The sequence below is a fragment of the Anser brachyrhynchus genome (genome assembly GCF_964034855.1).
Source record: "Anser brachyrhynchus genome assembly, chromosome: 3".
Classification (NCBI taxonomy): domain Eukaryota; kingdom Metazoa; phylum Chordata; class Aves; order Anseriformes; family Anatidae; genus Anser; species Anser brachyrhynchus.
The window spans coordinates 101,020,135-101,036,784 of record NC_137696.1 but is presented as its reverse complement, the minus strand read 5'-3'; the positions used below and the strand labels follow the sequence as shown (position 1 = coordinate 101,036,784).

Sequence of the window (16,650 nt, the reverse complement as noted above, 5' to 3'; positions counted from 1 at the left end):
ATTGCAGGTACCTCAGTGGGCTTTTAATTGCATGGTTACATGGTACGGAGGAGTGCTAGAAGGCCACAAGCCTGCATAATGATGACTTGGTAACAACTGTTGCATCCAATTTATATTTGTTTACTTTTGCATTGAAACCCAGGAGTCTTCCACTTTTGCAAACTCCTCTCAGAAATCTTGGAGAGGACAAATATCAAATGGAGTTTATTGCGAATCCTACAAAGAAATAGTCATGATCTTAATGTTCATAAGTTGTTGATAAGACATTTTCTCCAGTTCATACTAGAGAGGATTTTAAGTACTCCTCTCTTACTTTTGAGGAATGAGGCATGGAACCAGAACCCTGATACAATGGAAAACCTTAAGCCAGAAATGGGTTCAGAGGGTTTGATTGTTTACATCAGAGCCCCAGGCTAGGAAGATGATAGTAGCCGTGTTTTGAGTTGGGTGCTGAGTTTGGACAATTTCTGTCAAGGAGATCAGAACTGATCTCCTGACCATAAAGGATTGTTTAAAAAAACAAACAAACAAACAAACAAACAAAAACAACAAACTAATGTCACCTCATGGCTTATTTTTTGTTTTCAGTCAAATACGTTTCTTTCTATTTGATGATTTGAAAGGGCTCCAAACTGTGGTAAGGAGGGAGGTGACATAATACAAAACTAAGGGAAGCTTATTTTCTGCCTGGGCCTCACTGTTCCCAGACATTGTGTTCTTCCCTGCCTCTGTCTTCTCCCGCTCAGCCTCTAGCACTGCTCTGCATTTCTTTCCCAGGGCAGGGGCATAAGCACAAGATGTGGGGACATTCCCTGTCTCTTGCACCCTCTGTCTCCCATGGTCACCCCTCTTGCTCTATTCTTTCTGGATGCCTGCAGATTTTATTTCAAGGTTATCCATACCTCAGTTTGCATGATACACCCAGGAATATCAGCTGCCTCGTTTTAAGCTTAATTTCATAGCTCTTTTCAAAACACTTCAGTTGCATCAGCTTTACATTTTCCACTATATTTTCAGGTTCACTTCTGCTGCTGGGCTTGTGCTAATAACATTCACACCAGCACAGCAAGGAGTCACCTCTCTCTAGCTCTTCCCAGGCTGCTTTTTCTTCCAGTGGCTTGTTGTGTAGCTCTGGTGAGAAAATAGTGCTGGACTGTGGCCGGAGCAGAGAGCTGATCCAACCAAACACCCAGCTAGCAAAGAAAAAGGTTTCCATCCAGATGGCTGTGCATAAGCCCTACTGCCAGCTTAAGCGATGAGGCAGGAATATATGGCTGGGTTGCTTAATGCTGAATAAGGTCATTTTTTGTCCCACTCCCTTTGTATAAACTGAGATGTGATGTGTGTAAGCTCATTTGTCCTATGCCTAAATTGTTCTGTAGGCATCTCTTTTTTTCCCAGACATGCTGCTTAGGTGTATTGCCCTTGAAAACAGGCAGCAAGGTGTTACTAAATGTACACTGGCTAATCTCATAAATAAATCTAATAGTGACTAAAGCTTCTTCTCTGCATCTTTATATATTGCTGGGTGCTGAGGATGGGGGGCTGCAACAATGCCTATATCTCAGTCCCAGCTGGGCAAGCAGCCTTTCTGGGCTGCAACTACAGAAGAAGCTCAGCAGCAGTCCTGTTATCTACATCAGTAGTGCCAGTCCCTGTTTTCTATGAGGTAGTCATAGCAGAGAAGAATATAATTGAGTTATTTGGAAGTTTAAATTCAATTACAGAGCCTCACAGTACTTCAGTATGTACCAAATACCAGAGAGAATGCACATTTTTTCTCCTTTTCTTTGCTTACTGAATAAGTTCTATTTTAAAATTATTCCCTAGCCTCTGTTTATGCCATAATCCATCACGTCAGACTTTAAGAATTCTGTAAATCACAGATATACTAAATTGACAAGTTAATTGTCAGTTTTTTGGTTAGCTAACCTAGAATGGTTAACCAAGAATTCTTTTCTTGACTAAATAATCAGATTTGTCTGAAATGAGGTGTGTCACACATCCATACTGATTAAATTCTCTTAGCTTGTACCTTTCCAAGTGAACTCTTAAAGATACTGTGAAAATGCAGTGTACAATCACTGGTATTTTCCCCCAGAAATACTTTCCCCTGAAATATTGCTACCTGAGTGTATGTTAACATCATCACACATTACCCTTCCTTGCTTTGCAGTTACCATTTTGAAGAGCCCAGATAGGAATTTGCAGCGTGAAAGCAGGTGTGTGGCTGTGCATAAACTGTGACTTGATGAACTTATCAAGATGCAGCTGCACAACTAGCCAAAACAGCCAGCAAAAACTACAGACAATAGTTTGACAGCCCAGCATCTATTTTTGTGGCAGTGACAAACAGATGTCAGTGATGAGGTTCTGTGCATAAAAGCAACTTTTGCCATTTTTGTCCGTGGTCTGTATTTAAAGTAGGACAGGTAGTATGAAACCTGAATAATTCTGGTGATGAAATATGTTATTAATAAAATTTTTAAAAAAATCTAGTCAGTACAGACTTGTCAGTGCATACTAGTACATACTAGTACATACTAGTCAGTACAGCCTCAGTGGAATTAACTTGTATAACAAATATTCCATAAAATATAAAGTATTTTATTTTATTATTTTTTTCCATCCCTTTGTCAAGACAAAACCCGGTGTCATTCGTCCTGTGCTGGTGAAAGCGAAGAGTGCACAGCAAAAGGAGGAGCCCTATCAACCCAACCCTTTTAAAAGGTACCTTGAGGAAATCGGTGATCAAGATATTGAGCAGGTAAGTAATTCTCACTCTGAAGGATTTTGTAGTCTTAGCTGTTTTCTGCAAACATGATGGAATGGACTCAGATCCTTGTTTCATCCCGGTCTCTCATTTTTCAAGGTTAATTGTGAAGAAAATACACAGCAGATGCTTCACTGAAAGGTGCCTGGCTCCTGGAGGAATATCTCCAGGCTGGACAGGGGCATCTAGGCTTTCAACAGGGACATCTTTTTAGTGATCTAAGAAAACATAAGTTGAGGAGGGTGCCTTTTAATGATATCCATAGGGAAGGCTGAACAAAATAAAGCAGAAATTCTGTGCAAGCCTGTAAAGTAGGTGTCTGGATTGGATCTATAAGAAAGTGCTTGTTTCATTTGGGGTCTAGACCTGAATCCTCTCCAAAGTTAACTGAGGTCAGCAAGGACTGAGCAAGGTTCACTCTTTTCTCCCCAAGGGAGACTACTGAGGAGCTCCAGTGACTTCCCATATAATTCTTCAATGTGCAGGTCCCCCAGGTCTGTATTCAGGTCTCTCCACAGCTTTGGGAACTGCACATGAGCGGGCATTAAGGGGCCAGCCCATGGGTCAGCAGAAGTGTTTTCTTCTCCCACAACCTCTGCATAAAGCCATAAGATCCCTTTGCAAAAATGCATCTTGAACTTTACATACTTCTATGAGGCATTACCTCTGAGTAACCACAAATAAATGGTTCTGTTGGCCTTTTCTTCTGCACTGGTGTTTGTGTGCATTATTGTGAATTAAACCTTAACACAAATATAATTTGAATGTCTGTGTAGGAGCTTATTATTAAACTATCCAGTATGCTCTGAATTTTCTATCTGGAAAGTAGTAAAATGAAACCAATAGTCTTCTTTCCAGACACAATGTGAATAAAATACCTTACTTATTGAATTTTTCTTACTTCTATGCCTCTCCAGTCACCTTAGAGAGAGAATTTAGCAATGGCAGCCCTCTTTTTCTCATTTTGTTACTGAATTTTTTAAAGATTTTCATTTTAGTTCTTTCTAATCCTCCTCATAACTGACTTGCTGTAGGACAATCCTGACATTTCGTAGGAGTACTCCAGCATTATAAACAGGGGAAGATTAATCTGTAGCATCAGTGGGTTTCAGCAACATATATGAGTGGAATCAGAATGTTTCCTCTTCTATAAGTTTCTATAGAATGTAGAGCTTCTGTAAGATATAAAATCACACTTTTAACTACAGGTCGTGTTTGCAGCCAGAATAAGTTTTCAGTGGGAGATAAAACACTCAACATTTAAGGTTCGTTTGTAGTAATATTTGCACTTGTGGTGGCTTTGTGGTAAGAGCTCATTTGGAGTGCTGAAGATCTTTGTACATAATGCCAAAAGATTTCTAGTTACTCTTTAAATACCAAGTAATGTAAGTAGCAAGGTTTTTAATAACTGCACTATAATTAAAAAAAAACTTTTTTTTTTTAAACATTGAATCTCATCAACTTATTTTGATTCCAACCATACAAATATCTTATTTACATGTCAAGACCTAAAGGCACAAGTCCTAATATTTGCAGAGAAGGAAGTCTCCCCAGATGGGACAAGCCCCCTGACAGCTCACTGCCCTTCAGAGAGGCAAATCTGCTCCTCCAGCTCCCTCCATGCTCCTGACAGAAAGGTTTCCTTCTTCTCAAATCCCTCACTTTGACTGGTCTGTGTCCTTAGGAGCTAAATTTAGGTGGACTTGTCAGTGCCAGGTTAATGGTTGGACCTGATGATTGTAGAGGTCTTTTCCAACCTAAATAATTCTATGATTCTAAGTCATCACTGTAACATGGTAGTAAACTAACACAGCAAACAAACAAACAAACAAACAAACCAAAACAAACCAAAACAAAAACCAACCCAAACCAAAGAGTGTTTTCTCTTGGCATGGTTGGTGAAGGGGTTGAGAAATTTTTCTGACCGGTTATATGAACAAGCGAGCTAGCTTGGGAAAGTGTCCTTCCAAGCTCAGGAAGGACAAGGGAGGCTTGGGAACAAGGCCACCCCTCTTGGGAGCAGAGAGCGGTCAGCCTGGCTCAGCCATTTCATGGACCTTTACCCACTATTCACTCTTAGGGGATGGCCACAGTCTTGAACACTTTTGCTTGTTTTAAATTTTTGCTTTCCATCCACATATGTTAATAAGTCCATGAATTAATGAATGCACCTAGAAGTCACACCTCAGCTGCTTCAGTTAAATAACAATTAGAAATGTGTCATTTGGGAATAATGTGCCTGGACAGAGAAGGAGGAGAGGTCAGGGCTAGGAAATAATTTCATTCTTTTTAGGCTGTAAACCTCTTGTTCGCACTCAGAGATTTTCATGCCATTTTTGCTTATTATAAAAGCAGAAGAAAAAAAATTAAACATTTACAATTTGTCTCTGAGCTTTTGAGGTTGGCAGTGAATATTTGACTTCAGAGATGACAGGTGAGTTCACAGTGAGATTCTCATGCTGGAACTTACTGAAAGCCTTCTGATGCCAAAAGCACTGTGCCATTCATCTGGGGTGAGAGAGAAGGAGAGAGGACCAGTTCTGCTAGAGAACTTCTGGCCTAGGACATCTCAGCAGCAGGCTGCTGCAAAAACAATCAGTTCAGATCTCCCTTCATCAGGGCTGGGCACTGATTCTGCAGGCTGTAGTTTCACTGATGAAAGAATGACACAATCACCAAACTTTGTATCTTTAGACAAAGACAGATCTGGTGTTATTGCTCTACTCAGATGCTTTCTGACATTTGGAGATAATCTTGGAGACCAATCAACTTATGTCATTTTGGGAAATGGTTTTTGGACACCAGGTATCCAGGCATGGCTAACCTGACTTGAAAGCAGACCTGTAAAGTCCTAGATCTGCAACTTTTCAGAGCTATTGTACATATTTATGGAAACCAATATTATCTATATATGATATTTTGCAGATCTTGAATTGCTAAGTGTGTATGGTATAAATTACTTAAGGAATATATTACTGAAGGACTGAGGATGTGATAAATGAATAAATGTGATAAACGAATACATGTGGTTGTTCAAGTCAAAATTATTTTATATATTTATATATCATAGAATCATAGAATCATTCAGGTTGAAAAAGACCTCTAAGACCATCAAGTCCAACCTTTAGTCAAGCACTGACAAGTTCACCACTAAACCGTACTACTAAGTTTAACATCTACAGGTTTCTTGAAGACCTCCAGGAATGGTGACTCAACCACTTCCCTGGGCAGCTTGTTCCAATGCTGCACAACAAGAAATTTTTCCTAATATTCAACCTAAACCTCCCCTGGCACAACTTGAAGCCATTTCTCCTCATCTTATCACTTGTTGCTTGGGAGAAGAGCCCTAGCCCCACCTCACTACAACTTCCTTTAAGGCAATTGTAGCGTGTGATAACATCTCCCCTGAGACTCCTTTTCTCCAGGTTAAACAACCACAGTTCCCTCAGCCACTCCTTGTAAGACTTGCTCTGTAGACCCTTCACCAGCTTTGTTGCCCTTCTTTGGACATGAAGAAATATATGTAAATAAATATTAAGACATCTTTGTTGTGAAAAAATTACAACTTAGGCCTTTATTCAGATGGATTCACTAACTTAACAGAAACTGATTTTGTTTGTGTGACAAAAGGTTATACGATTCTAGAGGTGGTCTAATATAATAATAATACAATGATAGCCAAATCTGGGGAAAAAACTACAGTGCTGAACATCACAGCATACAGTCATGATTTCAGCTCTTGCCTCTTAGAGCAGGTTTATGGTGCTGATGTAAGTTCCTTATGAGTGGAGAAGAATTTGGTGCCCACAGGAGAATGTTCATAAACTTTCAGCGTCTCTAAAGCTCTCCTGATGGTTTTTAGTGACAGGGCTGCTGCACTGCCTGTGAAACTGGGCTCAGTGCCAACACAACTGCTTGAAAATTGCAGTGTTTATCTCCAACCACAGGTTTGTTAGCTTATGAGGACACCCGACAATGTGCGCTTGCAGCCCAGAAAACCAACCGTATCCTGGGCTGCATCAAATGAAGTGTGGCCAGCAGGGTGAGGGAGGTGCTCTTGTAAGAATCCACCTGGAGTTCTGTGTTCAGCTCAGGGGCTCCCAGCACAAGAAGGACATGGATATATTGGAGAGAGTCCAGAGGAGGGCCACTAGGATGATCAGAGGGCTGGAGCACCTCTCCAATGAGGACAGGCTGAGGGAGTTGGGGTTGTTCAGCCTGTAGACAGTTCCCTCTATCTGCATTTTCTTTCCTTTTCATTCTAATACCGTCGTTGACACAGGTTAGATGAGGTTCCAGACAGTGTCAGATTTATTAACGTCTCTCTTGTGATTTTTCTTAGACCTCCACAGTACTCCCCCTCCCTGCCAGCCTGCCAGTGTGACACTGAGCACTAGTAGCCATGTGTGTGACATTGGGTTTGCGACAAAACGATGCAGTCAGCCATAACTACTGACCTTCAGCTTCACCTCCCTCTGTTGAACATTTTTTTTTGCATGACAGAGAATAGCTTGTTTATTTTTCACTTCATTGATAAACCTTCTCACGTGGAAAAAAAGGCATTTCTTGTTCAACAAAAATAATTTTTGCTTTAGCAGACAGCTGTTTTCATGCAGATAATCCATAGTAATATATATTTCTTTTCATTATTAATCTTCATTTCCTATTGCTCTACATATGTTGACTGATACTGTGCAAAGTGATAAAATAATACATAGTTTTACTTTGAATGAACTTTCATGTTAAAAATATTGAAATGATGTGCCATTATTTTTCGAAACCAAGAGACAAAAAGGGATTTCTATAAAGGTAAAGATCATCTGGAAAGGTTGTAGGGTAACAGTTCATGGCTAGCTCTTTTTATCTGTATTAGTTATGCTGTATATAGAATGACTGTAGTGAGCCAGTAAAAGTCCTTTTTGTTTTGTTTTAGTTCCTCATATGACCTTATATTGACTATTTTTTTCCTTTTCTTTTCTTTCTTTTTTTTTTTTTTCCTCGTAAGGAAAATATGTAACTAGTAGTGTGTGCTATTCAGTAGATATGTCAAAGTCAAACACTTGTTATAGACAGAGCTTAATATTGCTGTGGTTTCAAACTGACATAATTAAATTAGTCACATATTTAGGTGCCCTTACTGGAGGAGGTAATTTCCCTACAATGAGAAATATTTTTATCATATTTTTCCTCTTGCCTGATACATCTTAGTAATGTTTCAGGAATTTTGCAAGTAAGCTTCAATTTGTTCAAAAGAAAAAAGAAAAAATATATAAAAGAAAAAATAAAGCACTTTGGGCAACAGAAGAGCAAGATTGCACTAAAGAGTTATTAGTTATATTTGTCATGAAGCTGTGAGGCCAGTTTGCCAAACATCATCAACAGAAGTATAATGGTGATGCTGAAGAGGAGCACCAGGAAGCAAGGTCGATGCTGAGTGATGGTTTCCTGGCCACCTCCAACCACTCTCATTGCTGCCAGGCCTCTGATCCATCGTTTGCTCATGCTCACTCTTTTCTTTGGGCAATATATTAGCTTCTGCTGGAGCTAATTGTGTTGTCACAAATTTTCTGGATCCGGAGTTCAAAGGCACAATTACAGAACAGTCTGGTCAAGACTCCGCCAGCCAAATGGGTGAGACTTCAGGATGTATTGTGTCAATGACCTTGACAAAACCTAAGCATGAGACTGGTGCCAAAATCTGAGTAACCTTCCTGCATCTATCCCAAATCTTTTAAGAATCAGTTGTTTAAAATGTTTTTATCTGCTTTACATGCAAAGTGCACATAATTTTTTATTTTTATTTTTTTCAAAACCACTATTGCTGACAGCTTTCAGTAGTGAACGTCATTGTGTGAGCACCTTCTCAAGATTAACTTTTGAATGTCTGGAAAGGCTTGTTAAAAACTTGTCAAAAAGCCTGAAGTGTTCCTGTTAGTATATAGATAATACAAGTGGTCTTTTGCATCATTTGTATTTGTTTTCAGGCTGGTTTTACTTCCAATACATACTCTCAGAAAACCTCCCCAGAGCATGTCCATTGTATTTTAACACAAGATCTTTCTGGGCTTTCCTTTTCTGTCACCCTAACATTAATTAACTGCAGGAGGGCAATGTGCTGGGCCCCATTATAAGCATAACAACTTTAATGGGATATCTGCAGCAGTTTTACGTGTGTGTGTGTGTGTGTCTGTAAGTATTGGTTGTCATGGACATGCCAATAGAAGTGCTTAGCGTAGAGCCATTTTATTGACATGAAGGTACATTATCTTTCCGAGTTAATTATCAAACCATAAGAAATGTAAACAGGGTCTAAGATAAGAACTTTGCTTTCTGTCCAAAGCTTCTTTTTTTGCATCCTTTGATCTAAGTTTCTGCATCCTTTGATCTAAGTTTTTTTTGTTTTTGTTTTTTTTTTTTCCTATATAGGAGACTGTTCTCCTACATCCTCTGTATCCTACTAAACCGATCCCTCCAAATAAGTCCCCTTTGCATCCTCTGCGGGTTTCCCTTGCTGACTGTTTAAACCCTGGACCTTTTAGCCACTTGTCCTCCATCATGTGTGATGTTCATGAGAATCCTTATAGCCCTTACTGTCACAACTCTTTGTACAATAAGGTGAGCGTCAAGTGTGGTGTGACTCAAGAGTATTGCCAGCCTTTTATCCCTTTAAATCTAGGCAGAATCTAGCTGAGCCATTAGAATTCAGTGCCAGTGGGTGGTCTGGGAGATGCTTGTCAGAAGAGCCCATGTCTCCAGTCCCTGGAGACACTGGAGTCCCTGGAGTACTGCTTTTCCTTCCCTCAATGAACTTTTGCTGGGGTTTGCTTCCTCGAGACCAGCTAGGACAGAGCTCTTCCACTCTTCATTTACAATGTTTCTCTGAAGGAGAAATAATCTATGTCATTCCTCATGCTCAAGTCCTTTAACATTTACCCATACCAAAGTAATGATCTGTATTCTTGGGGACTGAGGGAAAGAAGACTAACTTGAGAGAAATATGAACTTTTTCCAGCAGCTTTTTCTATCATTCTGACAAGCAGTTGTCTCTTGCCAATGCAACAGGAATCACGCCGTTACTGACATTTCCATCTTCTCTGAAACAGCGATGAAGGAATTAGACAAAATGTCAGTAGACCAAGGTGTGTGGGTGACAGGGCTGGCTAATAAGCTTTACAAGGCCAAATACTGGGCCCTACATCTTAACTGAGGTCTTTTCAAAGAGCTGTTGGAATGAGGTCCTTATAATATCTCAAGAAAGCCCCAGTCTAGTGTTAGAAAAGCACCAGATGTGGAAGCCCAGAGAAGACATACTGTTTGGACCACTCAGATACATCCTGTCTATATCCTATTTTTCCAGCAGAGAATATGGCTGCAAACACTCAGTCCTTCATTCTGGCAGAGATAATTCCACTCTGAAATGTATGGTGCACTTCACTTGGAGTACAAGAGTTTAAAACACAGGCATTAAGTGTTGTTTCTTTAGGCTACATCAAGGTTTCCTCAGCAGGGGAACACAAGGGTTAAATCCACATGACTAGTTTCAGGCCCACTTGGAGCTGAGACAGCTACGGAGAGAAGTAGCAGCTCCACAGAAAACATGTGTTGGTCAATAGTTAGAGTCTGAAGGAAGCACCTGAAAATGTCTTTCTATCCCCATTGATTATAAACAGAATTTGGGTTAATAGACAACATAAAGAGTGTCCCATGTTATCTCCTACTGCCCTGTGGGAGTTATAGTAAAATTTACCATTTTACTCATGTATTGGGATGGACACAAAATAACAATAGTAATTAAAAAAACCATCACCCTTCCATTCTGTCTTTGAATCATCTTGGGAAAAACCACCTTTTCACATCTGCTAGGCTGGGTTTTGTTCTCTATTTTAATTTTTACTAAACTGGGCTGACATGTTTATTTAGGCAGTAATGATTTTATGATAAAATATTTTTCAATAACTGTCCTGGTTCGTTGCAGGCCATTTACATGAACAACCAAACAGTTTATGAGACTGATGAAGCCAATTTTTATAACGAAAATGGGTGTTAGCTGTTGATAATGAAAACAGTGCTAGAAACTCAGTGTTTTAGATCTATATAGGAAGGTGAATAAATCAGGGAGAAGTTGTCTGAAGACTACAAAGACTGCATTTTTTTGTTGTTAATTTCAAGTTAGTAGTTTTATCAAACAGGGATATTCTTGCTGAATAACTTATTAAATACAGAAATTTTTGCTGTTTCTGAGTTCTCATAGCACTGTGCACCCCAAACTCTTCCATTGAATGCAGAGGTCATAGGACAGCCCAGCCTGTGTATTTGCGCTCTACCTATACAGGGATTATTACAAGGCCTATTCATCTGCAAGTTTTATCTCAACTAACTTTTGTCATTCCAAGCAACCTTTGTGAGTTTTTCTAACTGATAAATGTAGGCACTCCTCTTTGATGTCAACAGGTTCTTCCTGTACAATATAAATCCAAGAGTTACATCATCTCTTTGATTTCTCCCATTCTTCATACATCATAAATTGTCTCCTTTACTTGGATCATTTTTTACTGTTAGCAGAGGTACATCAAAGAATTTTTCTGTAAGCTTCATACATCTGTAAACGGCTCTTATTTTATTTTATATTAATAAATATATTTATATATTCTTATTTTCATGTTGGACTTGGCTCTTGGCTCTCTTTAAGTCTGCAACTTTCCAGGGTTGAGCAGCATCATCCATAGCCCATAATTCACTGAGTGTTATATTCTATTAAAGAAAAGCTCAGATGATCCTTTAATTCAACTTTTTTTTTTTTTTTTTTTGTAGCAGTGGCATTTTGAATGGTTATGTTATTGGCAAGCTAATTAGGAGTTCTGTGTTTTAGATGAGGCCCTAATACTGATTTGCTGTGAGGATTCATGCAAAAAAGTTCATATATTTGGGCTTCTGATTGACTTCCAATCATCATCCCTCTTATGTAAGTGAATTAGGTTCCTAGCTTTTATCAAGAACATGTAAAATGATAATAGTTGTTGTTCTCCATGGGCATCCCTTAATTCAGCTAAAGGAGCTAGTCTTTGTTCCAGTCCTTTAAGATTTAGTGAAAACCCATGGGAACCTATAAAGTTAACCATTATTAGTGAAAAAAAACATGCTAGTAAATAGCTGCAGTAAAATGCATTGTATTTCTAAATTAATGTCACCCTCCAGGTGGGTGTGGCCCAATGGTTTAGGAAACAGAATAATCAGATTTTAATATTGGACTTGTTTAATAGAAACAGAGTTTTATTTACACAAGCAGGAAATATTCACCATTTAAAATTATTTTTAATGGTTCTGTTTTGGTCTACAGCGTTAATGTTCCTTGGTGATCAAAGGAAGTTTGATTTTGGTGTTATTCACGATTGATTTTTAACATGAGTCAATATATGTAGATAAAAAACATGCAGTGACCCTGTCTCCTGCACCACACAACAAGTCTGAGCTATTCATTAAAAAAAAAAAAAAGAAAAAAAAGTTTAGCTTGTTACAAATAGTTAAGTAATAGAAAACTTAGCACAGTAGACAAAGTATCAGCTATTGAAACTTAAACTTATTAGACCTCTTGTGTAAAAGGCATAAATATTTAAGAAATTTCTTTTTATTCTCTACTAAACCTGGACTGTTGTATCTGCAGATTTCTTAGGGTTCCCCCTCTCTAGTCATTGTCCTTTGGGTTAAGAGATAATATGAGCCATGACTTGCCATGACTTGGACTCGATGATCCTTGTGGGTCACATCCAACTCAGCATATTCTGTGATTGTATGATACTCCAGCCATCCAGTAAAAACATGCTCTGTGTCCAGATGTATATACACGTCTTATTTCTGTGTGTAAACATAATTAAAGTTTTATCTCAATGAACCGTCCAAGAGAATATTAAGAAGGAAGTTGCATTGCTAGCTATGTGTTGTATTTTGCTTCATCTTCCACTAGAGGGCAAAGTCCACTGCCATGAATTCTTTTGTTCATTTAAAATACGTTGTAAATATACTATTGACAATGGACAGGATGTGAGGGTGAGTAGACTTGATAATTTCCATCTGCACTTTCACTTTAAAATTACTGTATACAAACATTTCCTCAGATTTTTTTTTTTATTTAAACAAAACAAAGCAAAAAAAACTAAACAAAACAGCAACAACATAACAGAATGATCACCTTCTGCTACTTGTATTGGGGAAGGTAGATGTGGTGAGCTCCTATAATCAGTATCATTTCGTTTGTTGGCTCAGGGTGTAAAAAAATGGCAGCTGACTATCTGAAATGCTGTACCAAAAGGGTACGGTGCTGTTGTTCAGGCAGATTAGACCCAGCACCGAGCTGTTTTTGTTTGAAGCCCGACCAGGTGCCTGAATCTTTGTAGCTGATGGAATTACACAGATTAAGCTGAAAGATAGCTCTGACAGGATTTCTACACTCCTTGGTCTTGAAAAGTGACAGCTTTGATACAGTTGTCACTGGACATACTGTTATGATGGACTGTGGGTGACTGTGTCTTTTTCTCTTACTTAACAGACCAGTTAAAGCAAACAGGAGTCCTGCTCTGGTATCTTCTGGAATAAAATATTTATATGAGTTGATCTTTATATATTAAAAGTTCATTTTCTCTTTCATTGGAATAAAATAGCTCCGAAAGGTGGATGGGACTGCAACTCTTGTAGTGACAGAGAGCCTAAGCCATTAAGACCCATGGCTGATTTCAAAATTTGATTCCTCTGGCAGTCCCCAAGCCTTAAACTGAGGACTGTGTTGGGTGGCAGAGCTCAGCTGCTGGCACAAGTCCCTTGGTACTCCCTGGGGGTCCTGAGACGAAGTGGAGTCTCCTCCTGAGAAGGGAAATAGGCCTCTGCCACTGACATTGCCTCCCTGAGGTGGACCCCAGGGAGGGACCCCACTGCACATACATGCATGTCACTGCACATACATGCACATACATGCATGCCAAGGGATTCTGATTGTCTCTGATCTTGAGAAGTCTCACCATAATCAGATAATCTGGGCATCATCTAGGCAGAGGGGCTGCAAGAAATCAGGACAGCATGTGGCCTGATGAACATGAGCTTCCATTTTCCAGGTGTCAATTCCCATTGTTGATCCTTTGAAGGGGATCAGTCCCAGTCCCTTCTCCTGCAGGCTCTACCTGAGTCATCTACTCTGTTAAGGGAAAGGAGACATTTGTTTTTTTCTAGCCGTCAGGTCAGCTGCAGAAGATCAGAAGAACATGAAGACACTACTGCCATAAATATCTGTCAGGGCAGAGAGCATTAGATTTTGGGAAACTGGTAGTCATTTTGAAGTAGAAGGCAATGAACTGTCCTAGTGAAAAGGCAGGGATGGGGATGGGGTCTGTGGTGTGCAGTTCTCATAACTGGAGACTGCCTCTTGGTCCCTCTTGACTTGCAAACTCCCTTTTCTGTTTCTGTCATCAAGGGAAGAGAACACAATTCACGTATGTCCCTCCAAAAGTCTCCCCGTTGTTTAAATATTTAGCGGCACAGTCTTGAAAATGGGTTGGAAGGAAGGTGTTTTTGAAAGAGGTATGGGAAATGTTAAAAAATGGCCATTTTTGTACCTTATCAGACACATGAGAAGAGGTCACAGGACCAGTCTTGCAGAGGACCAGTTTTCTTTAATATACGAGTCTGGGCTCAAGTCAATTTCATTGCTTTTCCTGGGCCTAAATGGAGTTTTCTTGAAATCACTGAGTATTGTCATGTTGGAAGGGTAGCCTTCCATAATCATTTTCAGGTCTGTAGGCTCACATGTAAGCAGAATATTTAAAGGGAATCTTTTTTTTTTTTTTTTTTAATGAAATCAGTGGTGTTTACCTCACCATCCAATCTCTTACTCACTGGAGTTTGTATTTGATTAATAGTTGCATAGTGGGAATTGACATTCTGTGAATGCAGCAGCCTTTCAGGGTTGCCATGGAAAAGCACTTTTCTCCCAGACATCATCCCAGCTGCTTTTATTTCCAGAAGTGAGTTTCTTTCTCTCTTTTGAACTTTGATATGTAAATGCTGAATTTCCACATCTGTACTTGTGTTAAGTATGTTGTGGTTGATCATCCTTCCACTATCTGTGCTGAGAACAATTGCTTTAGTATAGGAGAAGAAAATCAGAAGCAAACAAGCCAGTTAATTATTGCTCTGCTACAAATTGGATGTCCTAGTTGGGAAAGTATTAATGTTTAATATTGCTGTCTCTCCTTTGTATATTCTCTTATTGCATTCCTTGGGCTTAGTGAGCCATTTTAATCATGTCATGCTTAGGTGACATTTCTATTACTTTGGACTTAGTTTGATAATGCCTGCAGAAAATGCCTCTAGAGTTCTTGCTCAGCACATCTTCAAAGAAAAGCATTTAGACTAAAGCACTTTAGCAGTATCTTAACTTGGTAATCAATTGCTTTCTTTGAAGCCATCAGATTAGCAACAGAACAGGGAGGTAATTTAAACTCAACAGGAGCCACAGCAGCATGCACTTAATGTGGAGATGTCTTAGTCTTGCACCACCTGGAAAGAGCTCTGCTACCCACTCATGCAGATACAGCTCTCCCAAAGGGAAAAAATAATAATTAATAAATAAATATATAAATAAAAGAATCAACTACTGCATGTAACGCATAAAAAAAAGCCTGTCTGTCTTTATTTCCACTAGGAGAAGCTGTTAATGGTAGAAGCCTGGTATTTCTTCAGTGTAATTCTGTTCACTTAGAAAACACACACAAAAAGCATTGTTTTCATGAACACAGTAGGATCAAACCCCAGCAGACCCTGACCATACTTCGAAATCAAAATTTGCACAGGGAACGCTGTGCCTAGAAGTGTACAGACTTCCTCTTGGAATACACAGCTGATTCTTTTTCTTTCTGCCTTTACATTTACACAGACAGCCTCTGCTGGATTAGCCGAAAGCATGCTCAAATACCAAGAAGTGCTTTATAATACTTTGTCTTCATTCCTAGAAGTTTCTACATAATTTAAAACTTGAGTTCGGACATATGTCTGGCATTCTAGGATGATTGTGTGTAGTTTTCTGCAAAGTAGATTTCAGGAAGACATTTTTAACACATACAACAATGTCAAATATAAGAGAAAGTCTGGCCCTAGCTAGCAACTACTTTCTGAGAAATCTTTATCTTAGCCTTCTGTATCTTCAGATTAATACATTTTAGGACAACAAGAAAAGGAAACAAAACAGCCCAAATAGCACATCACTCCTAATATCTGCTTCTAATGTTGGTTTGTGAAAGGAATTAATTCTATGACACATCCTGTGGTGATGGGGACAAACTTGCCATAGACTGGAGGTTGCTCCTGATGCTAAGAACGTGTCCGATGGTTGAATTTTGGACTGGATACAATTCCATATCCATAGAAATTTGAAACCAGTGAAAATGAGAATGTTAAAAATAATCTTTATAAATAGTCTGGCAAATGGGAGCTGCAACATGGGGCCATGTCTTTTCTTGTAAGATAGTAATAAAAACAAAAGACAAGAATATAAAAAGAACAGAAGTAAATTTGTGTGAAAAATATCAAACAAGATTGGATGGGTAAACAAATGATAATTATATACTTTTAATCAAAGACAGTGAAAACCAGTCAAAAGCATGTGGATTCAAACACAGACACAAAAGGAAAAACAAACAAACAAACAAAACAAACAAACACATAATAAATGGAAGCTACTCCAAAACATTCAGAGCTATGGAGAAAATTGTATTTTAGACCTCACTGAACACAGATGTTTCTAGAGAATTTCCTGCTGCTTTTTCAGATTGTAAATAACTCTTTTGAGGCATTGAGAAAAAGTAAAAACATTGAAAGCTGATGAACCTTTGGAA

At 38.9% G+C, this 16,650-nt stretch overlaps 1 protein-coding gene across 4 annotated transcripts in view; it reads left to right on the top strand.

Moving 5' to 3' along the window:
• The window catches only part of MLIP (muscular LMNA interacting protein), a 112,750-nt gene that overhangs the window by 80,265 nt on the left and 15,835 nt on the right, over nucleotides 1-16,650 (top strand). For all 4 annotated transcript variants that reach the window (XM_080586005.1, XM_080586004.1, XM_080586007.1 and 1 more), the window contains one exon: nucleotides 2,642-2,767. In XM_080586005.1, the coding sequence (XP_080442131.1) occupies nucleotides 2,642-2,767 (126 nt within the window). The remainder of the gene's footprint in view (nucleotides 1-2,641; nucleotides 2,768-16,650) is intronic.